Below are 17,812 nucleotides of genomic sequence, written 5' to 3'. Positions count from 1 at the left end.
CAAGACGGGAATAAAGATGCAGCCCTACTAGAGAATGGACTTGAGGATAAGGGGGGGGGAAGGGTAAGCTGGGACAAAGTGAGAGAGTGGCATGGACATACATACACACCAAACATAAAATAGATAGCTAGTGGGAAGCAGCCACATAGCACAGGGAGATCAGCTCAATGCTTTGTGACAACCTAGAGGGGTGGGATAGGGAGGGTGGGAGCGAGGGAGATGCAAGAGGGAAGAGATATGGGGACATATGTATAACTGATTCACTTTGTTATGAAGCAGAAACTAACATGCCATTGTAAAGCAATTATACTCCAATAAAGATGTTAAAAATAATAATAATAGTATTACTGCAAAGTACAGTTTTCTCATCATTAATATCCTAGCTGCTTGGCCAAAAATGTTTGTCTAAAATAAAAGTATACTACAAAAAAACTGTGTTAAGGCTAGGTTTATCGTGAATTGAAATATTTTTTCCCCAGTACCAACAATGTTTAAATGTTTAAAAACAGTAGCATGTACCAAAGGCCCTTATGTTTTGAATACCTTTTGGATATCTAATTATGAAGAATGGCAGCCCAGATTATTGTTTTTCTTTTTTTCTGACAATGTCTGACCTATTCCCAGACATTAACTACAAGTACCACAGTCTAGTATAGTATCATTAGAAAGTCCATTAAGACAGGCTTTCCAGGATTTCCAGCAGAGCTAACATGTGTCAACTCCTGTCCTCAGCAAGGCTAGCAGAAGGCACCACTGGGCTGGAATTAGAAAGCAAGTGTAAGTTTTTAAAACAGGTGTTTCTGTTGACATAACCATTAAACATCCTGCCATAGCTCCTAGAAGAATAGGTACTTTCTCATTTTAATTTTTAATACAAATTCCTATTTTCCATGAAAAGCTGTATTCCTGGGAGAATTTCCAGAATAATATGAAATCTGTAAGGTGTGTCTCTTAGTATGACATCAACACTCAACCTCCAGTATTTGGAGACCTATTAGTGGATGAAGGATCAACAGGCTAGACTTGAAAGTCATAAAAGCGATGAATATGGCAGTCGGCCTTGCCTCTCTCAATGGTGGCACAGAGGTAGCAGAAAAGTAAAACAAATCTAAGAGGCAGTTACTCTTCGGTTCCTAGGAATGCACAGCTGCCCAATGTATGTCAAAGGATAAGGCAAAACTGGATATTCCAGAATCAAAGAATTAAAGTCAATGAGAGCTTAAAGATCAGCTAGCTCAGAGATTCTCAGTGCTTACTGCGTATAACAATATTCCTAGACCCACCCACTGAGATTATGACTCAGCAGCAGTACACAGTGGTAGCAGAAGTAGTAGGAATAGAAACAGTAATGTACAACACTTCTAAAGCACTTGCTTTGGGCCAGATACTGTGCTAAGTTCCTTACAACTAGCACCTCACTTAATCCTCACAATAGTCCTATCGGGTAGGTGCTTCTATTTCCCCCTTTCTCCAGATGAGGAGACCAAAGCACAGAGTGGTTCAGGAATCTGTCCAAGGAAATCCAACTAGGAAGTGAGTAAGTATTCAAAGCCAGATGGGCTGGCTTCCAAGTCTGAGCTCTTAATCACTACCCTAAATTACCTACCAACAGGGCTAGGGGGAGACGCAGGGCATTAAGACAATGTCATGATTGAAGTTGATCTTTTCTCTTCTCAATGGAGAAACTGAAAGCTGGAAAAGTGACGTCTCTTATCGAAGATAAAAATCCTTCAGTGCATTTCCAGGAAGAAATCAACCATTATATGACAGCAACTACTCTTACACATTTCTCTACACACACTCCTCTAGGGAGGAAATGGACAGATGACGTGATCAAAAGCCACCTCATGGGTTCCAGCTGTGTTACTCTGACCAAGGTGCTGTTCTGGGATAGAGATTTCCATCCTTTTCTGCCCAACTCACTGTTCACTCACAGGAGGGAAAAAAGGGGGGAAAGGGATGGCAGAGACGCTATCCCACGTGGGAGATAAGGTTCACATAATTTGAGGACGGAAATAAAGCTGTGATTCTGATATGGCTCCCAAGGATGGTCTCCCTTCCCTTAAACTGACTATTCTATAACCTTAGTATATGTCAAAACATCATTAGGTCTTTGTTTTACCATATACAGGCAGGCAGAATGCCTAGAATGATCAGATCTACCCCAAGCTGCAACTACTCACATACATTCTCTCAAACGGTCACAAAAACATTTGCTAACAACATTTGATACGCAAGATGAGGCCAAAAATCTTACGGATTTATTGAAATCGTACCTTTTTACTTACGTTGAACGGAAAGGATCGTCGTCATTTCCGTTCAACGATCAAGGTTATTCTAGGGCATCCTAAGCGAGGATAATAACCATGTATTCCAAACCACCACGCGGAGGCATTTTCAGGATAACAATGAGGGCGGGAGCATCAGCGTTTGTTCCCGTCCCAGTGACGCAAACCGGGAGCCGCGTCCAACCCACCTTCATCACTTCCACCTGCAGGTCTTCGTGGAGGGAAGGCGTCACTTTCACGGTGTTCAGGATCTGATTGAGCAGCTGCTTCTCATCAGAGTCCGTTTCCATGGATACAAACCTCTCTTCCGCCAGAAGCTTCTGTAAAGAGGCACAAGGCAGTGATCAGATAGGCTTTCCCCTGCTGCCTCATTCTGTTGTAGCTTAGCATGTACTGAGGATAATGTTTCTTACTGGGGAGGCATATAGCTGGAGGCCATTAGGAGGAGCTGCTGCTATGTGCCATTAAAAAGAAAAATGCACCAAGCCTTTGGTAAACGGTTTTTGGCAAAGGCTTTTTCTTGCTATTAGATAATTCACGCTAAATTTTATGAAGTGCAGTTCTAACGTGGTGGCCAAATAGGTCATTTGGTTGGTGGGGACGGAGGACAAATGTGCCAAGGGGAATGTAGCCCCTCACAACATTCACACTTGCTTTTTTTTTTTTTTTAAGTTTTTAATCTGTTATATTTTTGGCTGCATTGGGTCTTCGTTGCTGCGCGCGGGCTTTCTCTAGTTGCAGTGAGCGGGAGCTACTCTTCATTGCAGTGCTTGGGCTTCTCATCGCGGTGGCTTCTCTTGTTGCGGAGCACGGGCTCTAGGCGCGCGGGCTCTAGAGTGCAGGCTCAGTAGTTGTGGCACACGGGCTTAGTTGCTCCGCGGCATGTGGGATCTTTCCAGACCAGGGCTTGAACCCGTGTCCCCTTCAATGGCAGGCGAATTCTTAACCACTGCGCCACCAGGGAAGCCCTACACTTGCCCGTTCTGAATGTAGCTTTGCCACAGGAAAGGAGAAGGTCCTGGAGACGAGTTAATTTTTCAAATATTTACCTTTGTACTTCCTAATATGAGCTGTCATTTACCCAGGAATTATTCATGAATCTACAAATCTTAATACCATTCCATCAGAAAATCAATCCCACAAAAACCTACACAAGACGACAGTCACTTTCATGAGGTTTCCCAGAAGTCATTACACCTTGCAGGATAGCTCTCCTCTACGTGAGAACAATTCTTACTTTTCATAAAATTCTGAGATTGTACCAAAACCCCACTGCCTGCCACCTCTATGCCCTCATCTGTCCCTGGAGTCACGCAGATTAAGCTTCTAAAATATCTCAAGTCAGCTATGAAGTCCACCGAAATCTCTTCTTCTCCACACTAAACCTCCTCGGGAGCCATCGGATGTTCTCTGCGTGATATGGTTTCACAGACACTCTCCTCCTTAACATGTGGCCTCCAGTGCGCATGTAACACTTCAAGGGTGGTCTTCTGGTACAGAGCGGGGGCACCCGAGAGTGCATATGAAGGTAAATGTATGGACTTTGGGTGATTATGATGTGTCAACGTAGGTCCATCCTTGGTTAAAAAAAAAAGTACCATTCTGGGAGTGATGTTGATGCTGTGGGAGGCTATGCATGTGTGGGGGGAGGGAGTATATGGGAAATTTCTGCATCTTCCTCTCAATTTTACTCTAAACCTAAAACTGCTCTAAAATAAGTCTTTTAAGAAGAATAATAGTAAAAAGATAGCAGAGAGGAAAGAAAGAAACGTGGTCTTTGGTGGCAACATTGCTTTCCTATTCCAAACCCGGAATTGCTTACCTCTATAATTCTAGTTGTGTAAGGTAATTAAATCTGTTTATTGCCTAAAACCAAACAAAAAACAGTAATGCAGAAGTTTAATCACATTCTCAGATCAAATTAGCTTAGTTCTAAGTCACAGCACATTCTGTGCTGACTCACCCAGAAACTTCTCATTCACAAGGGCTGCAGTTAAGCTGTTCTTCCCTATTCTGTCCTGGGGCAATTGACTTTTGAGACCCCGGTGTAGGATGGATTTTATATTTATCCCTATTAAATTTGTCCTTGTCCGATGCAGCACAGGGTGGCAGCCATGAAGAATTTTTGGAATTCTGATTCATCCAGGGTAATGACTCCCTCTTCTAGCTGAATGTCACTGCAGATCCAGAAAACAAGTATTTTAAACCTTCTTCTTAGGACTCCCTGAATTTGTCTATACAGCTATACCTCATTTTATTGCACTTAGCTTTACTCCACTTCACAGGTACTGTGTTTTTTATAAATTGAAGGGCTGTGGCAACCGTGCGTCAATCGAGTCTATTGGCCCCATTTTTTCGATAGCATTTGCCCACATCGTGTCTGTCACATTTTGGTAATTCTGGTAATAGTTAAACCTTTCCATTATTACTGTATTTGTTACGATGATCTGTGATCAGTGATCTTTGATGTTACTGCTACAGCTGACTGAAGGATCAAATGATGTTGGCATTTTTTACCCATAAGGTATTTTTTAATTAAGGTATGTACATTTTTTTAGACATAATGCTATTGCACACTTAAGAGACTACAGTATAGTGTAAACATAATTTCTATATGCACTGGAAAATCAAAAACTTCATGTGGCTCACTCTAATATTTGCTTTATTATGGTGGTCCGGAACTGAACCCACAATATCTCTGAGGTATTCTCTCAAAAGAGATTTTTGACTCTCCTGTAATATATGTAGGGCAGCCCAGAGTTAGTCTATATACAAACCTGTTTTTACTTAAAGTGATAAAGACTAGAAAGCTCTCAAAAAATGCCTTAAGTTAATAGGAGGTCACAAGGGATGCTGAGAGGAAGACTCCCTGCCCCCCAGATCAGTGAAGTTCCCACGATTATTGAAAACATGATACTGTAACTTAGAGTGTTTGAGGGTTAAAAAAAAAATTAACTAAATGGAAAATCTATATACTACTAAAGAAAAGGGAACATAATGGCAGGTCAAAACAAACTCCCATTCTTTTTTTTTTTTTAATTAATTAATTTAGTTTTGGCTGCGTTGGGTCTTCGTCGCTGTGCAAGGGCATTCTCTAGTTGCAGCGAGCAGGGGCTACTCTTCATTGCCGTGCATGGGCTTCTCACTGCGGTGGCTTCTCTTGTTGTGCAGCACGAGCTCTAGGCGTGTGGCCTTCAGTAGTTGTGGCACATGGGCTCAGTAGTTGTGCCTTGCGGGCTCTAAACTCAGTAGTTGTGGCGCACAGGCTTAGTTGCTCCGTGGCATGTGGGATCTTCCCGGACCAGGGCTCAAACTCGTGTTCCCTATTGGCAGGTGGATTCTTAACCACTGCGCCACCAGGGAAGTCCCCCATTCATTTTTAAAGTTGGCCCAATTACTTTGGATAAAAGTTTTCATTGTTTGTTTAAAATTTTTTTTAATGTTTAAGAATTTCTAATGCTGTTGCATATTGAGATATACATCCTCTAATTCCAATCTTCTAGGGAAAAAAAGAGTTGTAATTTTCTTACTCTTTCATATTTATTTCTCTAAAGGTATTAGAGACCTCTCTGAACTTAAAGAGCTAACGATGAAACAGTAATGTGAGAAGACATCCAACAAATGCCACCAATCCCTGGTCAGGCTGCAAGAATACCCCGTAGGCTTGAACTGCACAGTACTTGTCATTCACATACCAAACCACTTAAGAAGTCAATGTATCTATACAGCCAACAACTTTGCACCTTTGGAATTAGACCTATTACGTACGATGTAAAACAAAATGAACAAATGCTCAGAGCAGGAAATGCATTTGTGCAATCTGACTTTTCCGACTACACAAAATTTCTTTCTTCTTCCCAATCTTGTTCTGGAAACAAAACACATTAATCCATTCGCCAACCTAACTGTAGAACAGAAAACAAAACAAACTCTTTCCAGCTTACCATCATTGCTCATGACACAGACCCAGAGAACTTGAATGCATATGAGATTTGAGTTGGTATAGAACTGGAAGCATCTCTCTCGGGAGCCCTTACTCTGTTAAAAGTTTGGTGTCACAAAAACCATTTCATTTCTGTGTGGGCTTAGCTGAGTCTCCACGAGTCAGTGTCTGAACAACAAATGTTTAGCAAGATAATGCTGTACACAGAGAAATGCTGGTAAATACAAGAAAATCCTGTTATCTTCTCTGGTTATTACTCAGTTCAATCAAATTTTTGTCTGGGTCTTTAAACAGCTAGCATTTAGAATGTTAACTATTTGCTCTTTCAACGCCAAAGTGGTCTGTCAATTTCTGTCATCCTGTTGCACTCAGAGCCATACCTGTATCCCTGCCAAGGCATGTTGGGCCAGCTTCACATTCTTGGATTCCAAAGCCAACTGGAGAGGCAGCAGGCATTTCTCCCTGGCAAACACATAAATAAGGACAACATGTGAGCTCAGCAACGCTGGCAGTCAAGTGATCCAAGCCTTATGTACACCCACCCCCAAATGCCGCCACACACGTACACAAAACTATGACCAATAATGAAACTGCACATGGATTTTTAAAAACACAGCCAAAAAAAAAAAAAGCTCTGCAGAAATCATAGCATATCATGGGAATTCCCTGGCGGTCCAGCGGTTAGGACTCCACACTTCCACTGCAGGGGGTTCGATCCCTGGTCGGGGAACTAAGATTCCTCAAGCCGCGCTGTGCGACCAAAAAAAAAAACAGCATATCAGCAGCTCACTTTCTTAGGATGGCTACAGAGATAACATACACAAGTACTCTCAAACAATTGTTTTGGTGAACTAATCGTCACATGGTAAGTCCCTTCCCAGTCCATGAACACGCCCTGCTCTTTCCAGAAGTAATATAATTGCCTGTACTCAGTACACCTGGGGTGTATAACTCTAGAAAACACTGTTTATTTAGATTTCTATGCCTTGCTCATTCCTCTCCCCGACCTGGCAAATGAGGGCATCACCACCACTACTCTGCCTCATGGATATAAACTGAAATTTGATGCACTTGTCAATTTCTTCCCCAATTCAAACTGTTCAATAATCACTTATAGTTTATGAATTTGCCCTTTAGTCTCCCTCAGGGAGACCTAAATTTTGTGACGGATTATTTTTATTTTTTTATTTATTTTATTTTTGGCTGCGCTGGGTCTTTGTTGCTGCTCAGGCTTTCTCTAGTTGTGGCGAGAGGGGGCTTCTCATTGAAGTGGCTTCTCTTGTCACGGAGCACAGGCCCTAGGTGGGAGGGCTTCAGTAGTTGCAGCCCACAGGCTGAGTAGTTTCCACACGTAGGCCCTAGAGCACGCGGGGTTCAGTAGTTGTGGCAGGTGGGCTTAGTAGTTGTGGCATACGGGCTCTGTAGTTGTGGCTCACAGACTCTAAAGCGCAGGCTCAGTAGTTGTGGAGCACAGGCTTAGTTGCTCCACAGCATGTGGAATCTTCCTGGACCAGGGATTGAACCCATTTCCCCTGCATTGGCAGGCGGATTCTTAACCACTGTACCACCAGGGAAGTCCCTGTGATGGATTCTTTTTTTTTTTTTTAACATCTTTATTGGAGTAAAATTGCTTTACATGGTGTGTTAGTTTCTGCTGTAGAACAAAGTGAATCAGCTATACATATACACATATCCCCATATCCCCTCCCTCTTGCATCTCCCTCCCACCCTCCCCATCCCAGCCCTCTAGGTGGTCACAAAGCACCGAGCTGATCTCCCTGTGCTATGCAGCTGCTTCCCACTAGCTATCTATTTTACATTTGGTAGTGTATATAAGTCCATGCCACTCTCACTTCGTCCCAGCTTATCCTTCCCCCTCCCCGTGCCTCTAGTCCGTTTTCTATGTCCGCGGCTTTATTCCTGTCCTGCCCCCAGGTTCTTCAGAACCATTTCTTTTTTTTTAGATTCCATATAAACATGTTTCCAAGACAGAAATACAAACAAACCATCAACAGCTTTGATCCATGAGAAGTACCTGGCGTCAAATGAAAGACAAAAAAAATGGCTTGAGAACTATGTGTATTTTGAAGCTTAAGAAAAACATAACTCGGCCCTAAAATATGTTAGGAATAAACCAAAAAGGCTACAAAGAGAAATCTATTTTTCGGTAAGAAGCATTCACTCTGAATAATTAAACAATAGATCAAGAATTTTAATCAACCCATTATTTCCCCACAGAGTTACACTGGCACAACAAATGAAATGTTACTTCGTTTCACCAGGTTCCTCCACCCTCACTTAAACCAGAGCAGCCCCATTTTTATCTGTTTTATATTTTCAGCATAAACGGAAAGATTCATCGACTTTAGAGAGTAGGAAAGCCACAGGGTAAGACTACAGTAGTCGTTGGAGGAACAAGGGTCACTGTTGCAGAACACAGTGAAACAGAAAGTTAATTATAGCTCTGATTCCTTCCTGTGCACCTGCAGCTTTTCCATGGAATCCTCCATCAGCAGCTCCATGACAGATTGAGAGAGTACCAGACACTCCCCCTAACGCTGGCCACAAAGAACAAAACCAGACTATCGGAAAGAGCATTAAGCCCTCCTAATTCTTCTATCCCCAAGTTACAACACCCCACTTTTATATGAAAATTGATTCACACTACAGCCATTTTTCATTAGTACATCCTTTGACAGGTGGATAAATTACCCAACTGTGTTACTTCCAGTTGGGTGGCTATAATTTTGTCGCTGTTACGGTTATCGTCAGTTCCTCTCAGTTTCAAGGCAAACACTGCTATGCAGTCAGTTAAAGCAGGAATAGCTAATTTTCCCAATTTTGATTCTTTTCTTTAATCATAACCAGTTTACAAGCTTAGAAAAATTAATTGGAAGGGTGAAAGTCAAGTGAGAATTAGCAATAATGGGCTGATGGAGGAATTAACAGAAGAGCCATAGAACTTCATCTGGAAACCCTTGAAACAATCAAATTTCCACCAGGCTTAATTCACTGTGAAAGAACTTTCATCTCCAGTTTTTGGAGTCAGATCAGCCAATGAGGGCATGCTGGTAGTGAGCAAGTGTCGATGTCCCAAACTCTTAACAGCCTCATAGCCTGGGCCAGTGAAGTTCTCTGTTGAGTGGCTGTGTGCTGAAAACGCACACGTATTACACATTTCTCATCCAAGGCACCAAACGAGAGTGGATGCCGCATTCAGCAGCAACAAGGACCTTCCTGGAATGCTGAACCCCCGGACCCTTAGGGAGCAGCATTATGTTTGCAGATAAACAACAGCATGCTCACACTGCTCTGCCGTTGACAGTACCAGTCCTTGAAATCCTCATTCCACTCCCTTACCTACTTCTACATTCACACAATTTCTATTGCAGACCGGAAACAGATGGCTGACAAATGCCAGGACTACCAGGTCCCACCACGATTCCAGGGGACATCATTGAACTGTTCCCCATGCCAGCCGTGGTCACCAGGAAGGACTGGAAGATGTAATTGGTTCAGCTAGGTTTGGGTTTAATTGCAAGGTATCACCATTTAGTGGAAGGACTATGGGCTGTGGAATCACACAGACCTGGATTCAAACCCTAACAATTATAAATTGTTCAATCTCAGTTAATATACTTAACTCTGTTGAATCTTAGCTTCCTGGACTTCCCTGGAGGCGCAGTGGGGTTAAGAATCTGCCTGCCAATGCAGGGGACACGGGTTTGATCCCTGGGCTGGGAAGATCCCACATGCCGCGGAGCAACTAAGCCCATGTGCCACAACTACTGAGCCTGCACTCTAGAGCCCACAAGCCACAACTACTGAGCCCGTGTGCCACAACTACTGAAGCCCGTGCGCCTACAGCCCGTGCTCCGCAACAAGAGAAGCCACCGCACCGCAACAAAGAGTAGCCCCAGCTCTCCACAACTAAAGAAAGCCTAAGCGCAGCAACAAAGACCCAACACAGCCAAATAAATAAACATTTAAAAAAAAATCTTAGCTTCCCAATCCATTACAAGAGCATCTTAAGACCAGTCCTGCAGGGTTATAGTAAAGAGTACAGAAAATATATATCAGGGGTTGGAAAACTTTTTCCATAAAGAGGTAGACAAAAAATATTTTAGGCTTTGAAGACCATACGGTCTCTGTGCTCAACGCTGCTATAGCACAAAAGCAGTCAGAGACAACATGTAAATCAATGAGCCTGGCTACATTCCAATAAAACTTTATTTACAGGACTTCCCTGGTGGCACAGTGGTTAAGAATCCGCCTGCCAGAGCAGGGGACACAAGTTCAAGCCCTAGTCCAAGAAGATCCCACATGCTGTGGAGCAACTAAGCCCATGTGCCACAACTACTGAGCTGGCGCTCTAGAGCCCATGAGCCACAACTACTGAGCCCACGTGCCACAACTACTGAAGTCCGTGCACCCAGAGCCTGTGCTCTGCAGCAAGAGAAGCCACCGCAATGAGAAGCCCGTGCTCAGCAACAAAGACCCAACACAGCCAAAACTAAATAAATGAATAAATAAATTCATTTAAAAAAACCAGAAGACTTTATTTACAAAAACAGGCAACATGCCAGATTTGGCCTACAGGCTAGTTGCCCAGCCCTGATATAGACAAAGGCCCAGCAAAGACCATGATTTTCAGTACAGGATAACAAGGTCTATCTCATCTTGTCATAGTATCCAGAAAGATTTTGCAAAGGACATAGAGCACATGTCCTGGGAGGGTCTTAGCAAGACAGATTTCTCTTAGAAAATCAGTGCTTCGAGGAAGCAGACTGACAGACTTCATCTGGGTACTACACCAAGGCACTCCAGCCACCCAACTATCCATCCAACCAACACTTGAGTGCCTGCTGTGTGCAAGGGACCGTCATGGATGCTTGCAAAGACCCAACACGGAACAAGACAGAACAGATACTTGCTTTCATTTTATTCATGGGATGAAAAGGGAATAAAAATTACTTGTTATTTCGCTATTTAGTCTACCAGTCACTGTAACCTTAAAATAGGCATTCTTACCTTTGTTCTACAGTTGAGAAAATGGAGATTCAGAGAGGGTTCACAGCCTGCCCAATGTTACACGGCTAAAATCTATCGGAGACAATTCAAATGGAAATCCGTCTCACTCCCAAGACCAAGTTTCTTCCCACACCCTTTGGTGTCAAAAGATCAGAGCAAAGCTAGAATCGTTCTGTTTCTTAAGCTTTTTGGGATCATGAACACAAAAAGATCTTCCTAGAGGAGCATGCAAGTAATTTCAGGGGATTCACAGGCCCCCTCAAGCCCTAACTCCACATAGATCCCAAGTTAAGAGCCCCTGCTTTCCGGAGAAAGGACCTGCCCAACATGGCAGAAACCTCCATGTCTGTGTAAGAGAAGTGGGCCATGTTCCCTGGCTGGGCTCAAGGTTCCACTAGGATGAAAAGCTTTGAAGTGATATTACACTGAGCCCTAAAGCAGAGAGGTGGCTGTGTGTGTGTGTGTGTGTGGCTGTGTGCGTGTGGCCGTGTGTGCGTGTGCGTGGCTGTGTGTGTGCGTGTGGCTGTGTGTGTGTGTGGCTGTGTGCGTGTGGCCGTGTGTGCGTGTGCATGGCTGTGTGTGTGCGTGTGGCTGTGTGCGTGTGGCTGTGTGTGCATGTGTGTGTGGCTGTGTGCGTGTGCGTGGCTGTGTGTGCGTGTGGCCGTGTGTGAGTGTGCGTGGCTGTGTGTGTGCGTGTGGCTGTGTGTGTGTGTGGCTGTGTGCGTGTGGCCGTGTGTGCATGTGTGTGTGGCTGTGTGCGTGTGCGTGGCTGTGTGTGCGTGTGGCTGTGTGTGTGTAGGAGGTGAGAGGGACGACTAACCCTCCTCAGGATCCAATGTCTCTCAGCGCCTCAGCCCCAGCAGGCCCCTAGATGAGTGTCATGAGCCTCAGATCACGACTTCGACATGAAACGAACACACGTGGGGCACAATTGATTTCACTGCTTGCTCTGTGGTACCATAAAAACCCTGCTGCCTTAATTTTTTAAAGTGATTTTAATAAAAGAGAATAACAGGCCTGTTAATTGAGTCTCAGGATGAAATTTATAATGAAGATGCAACGTGGCACACACTCAGTCCCCTCTGCACAGACCGTCTTGGAATAAATCATCTTTTGATCTTGCTAGATGATGCCTAATTGGGGAAAGGGCATACCAAAACCAACATTCAGTTACATCAAGTGATTATTTTTTATGCACGAGCATGTGCAAGATCACTCTTGCCTAATTAAATGTGGACAGTGGCCCCGGGTTTCATGCCTTGGCATGTCATTATTTCTTAAAGAAGAATAATTAGCAGCTCTGCACATGCATGAGGAAGACATCATCCCGTGACAGTGTCTGGTTGTGTCAAGGAGACTGAGTCTCTCTCCTTAACTGTGTTGTCATGGTTCACAGACAAGCTTTATTGGGCTGGAAGATAACAATGGACAAAGGGATATTAAAATGGGTGAATGGGGGAACAGATAGGATGTACCAAAAATTACCTTTCAATAATGAGCACAAAAATGAACTTCATGTAAAACCAAACTTGTTTCTGAATTTTAAGTTGCTTTCTCTTTGATGCACTACATGGGACGAAGCACAAAGATACCTTAGATTTCTGAGGTCTGCTTATGCTGTATACTTCTAGGATTCTATGATCTAAGCCGTTTATTCAGTAACTGTCCAGATTCCTTCACATAATAACCATGGCTCTGATTGCATATCCGCGGCCTGTATGTCCCAAGTACCGTGTTCACACCGTCATATTTACTATTTTATTATGTAGAGATTTAACTGTTGACAGAAGAAACTAAGAGAGACTAGATTACCTGTCCAAGGCCACATGTTTGTAAATGACAGAGCTGTGGTTTAAATTTAGACCATCTGTCTTCAAAACCCGTTCTCTGGCCTCCGCCAGCCGGCAGCTCCCCACCAACTGTGGCATATAGCACCCTGCTTTACAAACAGCAATTCAGATGTCCACCCGTTTAAAAGAATGGGGACAGACATCAAATAAGTAATGTAAATTATCTTACTGTGAGGGGTCGTTCATGAAGAAATGTGTTACATTTGACAGTTGGAATGCAGTTATGAATGTAGTTATGGAAAGGTATATACAGTTTGGATGAATGGGATAAATGCAGCTTTGGATCTAGCTGCTGGGTTCAAGGACAGCCATCACTTTTCCTAGTAATCATGACCTTTCCTAGTTTGAGTATAGAAGGTTTTTCAGCCCCTTGTTGTGACACTTGGGATATTATTTGTGTTTATGAATACCGATGTTTAAACAGTTTGCATCAACACTGATGAATTTTCATGGACTAAGCTTTCACCAGAGCCAATTCACTGAGCCAACTGGAACTGAATTGTTTCCTTAATTGATTTTCTCTGCAGTGCAGATAAAATGTTTCCATTTCTTTCTATTTTCACTCCTATTTTTATGAAATTATCTTCATCAGTAACCTCTATATTTCGCAACAAAGATTAGGTTCATCCTTCAGGAACTGTTCTAGGTCCTAGGGATACAACTGTGAACAACATAAAATCCCATTTCTCCTGCAGGATTTCGAGATGTCTTAGCAAGCCTACTGCGATTATTAAGTAGAACATATGAAACTGCCATTTTCTGTACATCAGAAAGGGTTGAATATTCACCATTTTACATGATTCACTTTGTTAAAAAGAATCCTAAATAGATAACCAACAAGGTCCTACTGTACAGCACAGGAAACTATACTCAATATCTTGTAATAACCTGTAAGGAAAAAGAATCTGAAAAAGGATATACATATATATGTATAACCGAATCACTTTGCTGTGTACCTGAAACTAACACGACATTGTAAATCAACTATATTTCAATAAAAATTTTTTAGAAAAGAATCCTAAATAATATAATATGGTTATGCTCATATTTTCCCTCAAAATATACTTTTATTATATTTCATTATAAAAGGCATACATGTACATTACAAAATCCAAACAGTACAGAGAGACACACAACAATGAAAATCAATGAGGGCACTACCTAAGAAGAGAGCTGGGCTGAATGCTGACCATGGGTATGTCCAGAGAGTGGCATGGGGGATCTTTCATTTTCTTTCTATTTATACTTTCTATTTGTATTAATTTTTATATAATAACTCTAGAATATACTGATATAATCTGAAGAAAATATTCAAAAAGCCACAGTCACTGGCTCCTCACAAGTTAACATCACAGTATTTTCTTCTCCTGTTCAGCTCAAAAAGGTGAGTGAATCTGCACATACACACAGAAAATATTAAATATGGAACTCATTTTCTTCTTGGCACTTACATCAACAGTCCAAGTGTCCTTTTTAGTAATTATATGTACACTTCTTGTTTATAAAGTAAACCTCCATTTACCTGATGGGCCTCACTATGCTAATAGGTTTTTGTACTGAGAGGACAACTGCAGACAATTTAGGTTATCAATCACCTGAAAATTTGTAAATACTATCTAGATTTTTATCTTTGTTATTTGACATGTGTAATTAAAAAATAAGCCGTAAAAGAATAGAAAGCAACATAAATATGAAAACATTTTGGTATACTACTGCAATAGGGAAATGGGTTTATCTTTTTCATTTTAATATTCTTGCAATATTTAAAAAATATAAAACACAATAGGTCAAGAAGCTAATTTATAAGAGTAAATTTTTTTTCATTTTGAAAAAAATTTTTTCCAATGACTTATTGAGACATGTAAGTTACATATAACATTGTAGAAGTTTAAAGTGTACAACAAAATGATTTGATATGTTTATATTGCAAAATAACGACCCCCATACGTTTAGTTAACAAGGATCACCTCACATAGTTACAATTTTTTTTCTTGTGATGAGAACTTTGAAGTTCTATTGTCTTAGCAACTTTCAAATATATAATGTAGTACTGTTATAGTCACCATGCTGTATATTATATCCCCATAGCTTATTTATCTTTGAAAAAAATTAAAGGTGGCTTGGTATTTTCCCCTGCAATCTAGAATTATCAATACTACTACTTCTACCAAAAGACATAAATTCTATGTAATCGGGGGAAAAACACTAAAGGTTTTCTTTTTTTTTTCCCCCTAGAGGACAAAAAAAGAGAAAATAAAGTCCATATTAATCATAAGGAGGTTGTTCCTGATTTTTTTTTTAACAACTACTGAGCATCTATTATGTCTGGGGCACTGCACCTGGCACTGAGTAAAGAACAGAGGAAGGGCTTCCCTGGTGGTGCAGTGGTTGAGAGTCCGCCTGCTGATGCAGGGGACACGGGTTCGTGCCCCAATCCAGGAAGATCCCACATGCCGCGGAGCGGCTGGGCCCATGAGCCATGGCCGCTGAGCCTGCGCTCCACAACGGGAGAGGCCAGAACAGTGAGAGGCCCGCGTACTGCAAAAAAAAAAAAAAAAAAAAAAAAAAACAGAGGAAAACAGATATCATTCCTTTTCAAGATAGGGACAAGTGTAAATGTGTACATTCACCTTCTGAATGGATGAATGAGTAAACAAATGAACAAATAAATAAGTGGAAAATGCCTAAGAAGTGTTAACATAAAGGCCATTTAAAGATTGGTTGAGCTTATAAAAATAAACAAGTCCGGTAAAAAAAAAAAAAAAAAAGGCCAAATCAAGTGGCATTCCCATTCCATCGGATACAACACTCTGTGTTGGACACAACATACTGGCTTTTCTCTTTGGATGGAGTGTTCTGTCACTTTCAACCAGAGGATAACTAACTGATACAAGGGAAGTGCCAATTGTTAAAGCCTTAGTGTGCCACACACCAGGCTAAGGGCCTAGGCACACAATGTCATCTAAGCTGCACACCAACCCAACGAGGAAGGACGAATGTTATCGACATTTACTGATGAGGGAGGTGAAAGGGAGAGAGGACCAGTCACTCCTGGACAAGGGCTGGAGCAGCGCTGGACCCCTGAACTCAAGCTCCTTAACAGCATGTGACGTGAATGGTTACCATTTGTCACTCTCACACCTGTTCCAAGACCTGGTTAAGCATTTCACACACAGCAAGACCCTGAAGCACCCTTCACAAAGAAACTCCTTTCTGTCCATCATCAATCCAGCCTTATACTTCCTCACTTTATCTCCCACATCAATCATTCACGCATGAACTTTTACATTTTTCCACTTATAAACCCCTCCTCACCTCCATCAACACACTTATCAGTTCCTCATAACTTCCTGTGGCACCATGGAAAGATTTTACTCTTTAATTCTGTCATCAAAAACAATTTGTCAAGGTATCTCAAGAGCTTAAAAATATTAGTATGCTCTGACCTAGGATTTTCTATTGTATGAACATTTTCTAAAGAAATCAGAGATATAGCAAAGTATCACGTGCAGAGATTTATCTGTAGCTTTATTCATAATGTAAATAAGGTTAAATAAATTCTGGTACATCTCTGAAATGGAATAACATACAATAATTTAAAGTATATTGAAAAGTTTTTATTAACACAGGAGAATGCTTTGAAAATGTTATGTCGAAGAAATTTAAAATGAGAATACAATGTAGAAAATATACCATACCATGGTCATACACTTGAATTAAAAAGTTATATACACACACAAGTGAGTGGAGGAAAAAGGGACTGAGGCTGGAAAGAAATTCCTCAAAACCCCTCTGGAATATATCTCAGTCTTTTGGGAACATGGATGGTTTTGGTTTCATTATTTACATGTTTCAACATTTTAAAATCTTTCAATAATAAAATATATTACCTTTAGAGATAGAGAAGAAGGGAGGCTAGCCCTCTCCTGTATGTACATAAACACACACACCCTTTCCTTCAAAGCTTGCGCCTAGAATCCTCAAAGGCCGTGTTTCCAGTAACGGCTTCAATCTCATCCTTCCTGAATTTCCTCTGTGCCAACTTCATCTCTTCATCAAGTCACTACCCTTCCCACTTTATCAAAAGCTGGGCAATATTCCTGGAATAGTTTCTCTTTCCCCAAAGACATTTCCTTAGCATCTTTCAAACACTTACTGAATTCTTTCTTCTCCCCAAAACCTTTGTGCCTGAAAACAGGCTTGCTTATGACCCTCAAGTATTGATATAATTACCAAAGTCACATGTATCTAAAATCAGTATGCTTAAATTAATTTTGTTTCTTTCTATGGCATGTTTTCTTCCAATCAAGCTTTCAGGTTTACAGTGTGAACATGCTAACAGAATGAAACATGCCTATGGGAACTGCCCTGCCCTCTAACATGGAACCACAGGCATTTTGTTACTTACTGATTTTTTTCATGATGAAAATGCTCTGACAGGCAATCTAGAGGCAAGACTCTGCCCAGAATCTCTGTCGCGGAGGGGCAATTAGGGAGAAAGCACTAGAACAAATAAGATTTCTAACTCTAATACTCAAATCTTAGGGAAGAAGAGAAAATGAGGCATACCACAACATCATCTTTTTTATGTGCTGATAACTTTATGCAAATGGTAGTTACCTCTTGAAAAACAGTAAGTCTATGCAATAAACATCATTCAGAAACACCTATATAACCAAAAACAGGTAACTTAAGAAACA

General features: G+C 41.5%; 1 protein-coding gene across 2 annotated transcripts in view; it reads right to left on the bottom strand.

The window, feature by feature from the left end:
* The window catches only part of ARFGEF3 (ARFGEF family member 3), a 191,558-nt gene that overhangs the window by 140,420 nt on the left and 33,326 nt on the right, over positions 1–17,812 (bottom strand). For both annotated transcript variants that reach the window (XM_033867776.2, XM_073789656.1), the window contains exons 3-4: positions 6,612–6,693; positions 2,477–2,608 (exon numbers count right to left, since the gene is read on the bottom strand). In XM_033867776.2, the coding sequence (XP_033723667.1) occupies positions 2,477–2,608; positions 6,612–6,693 (214 nt within the window). The remainder of the gene's footprint in view (positions 1–2,476; positions 2,609–6,611; positions 6,694–17,812) is intronic.

Source organism: Tursiops truncatus, chromosome 12 (assembly GCF_011762595.2).
Source record: "Tursiops truncatus isolate mTurTru1 chromosome 12, mTurTru1.mat.Y, whole genome shotgun sequence".
Classification (NCBI taxonomy): domain Eukaryota; kingdom Metazoa; phylum Chordata; class Mammalia; order Artiodactyla; family Delphinidae; genus Tursiops; species Tursiops truncatus.
Note: the sequence above shows the minus strand (reverse complement) of the source record. Positions and strands in the feature narration are given on the sequence as shown.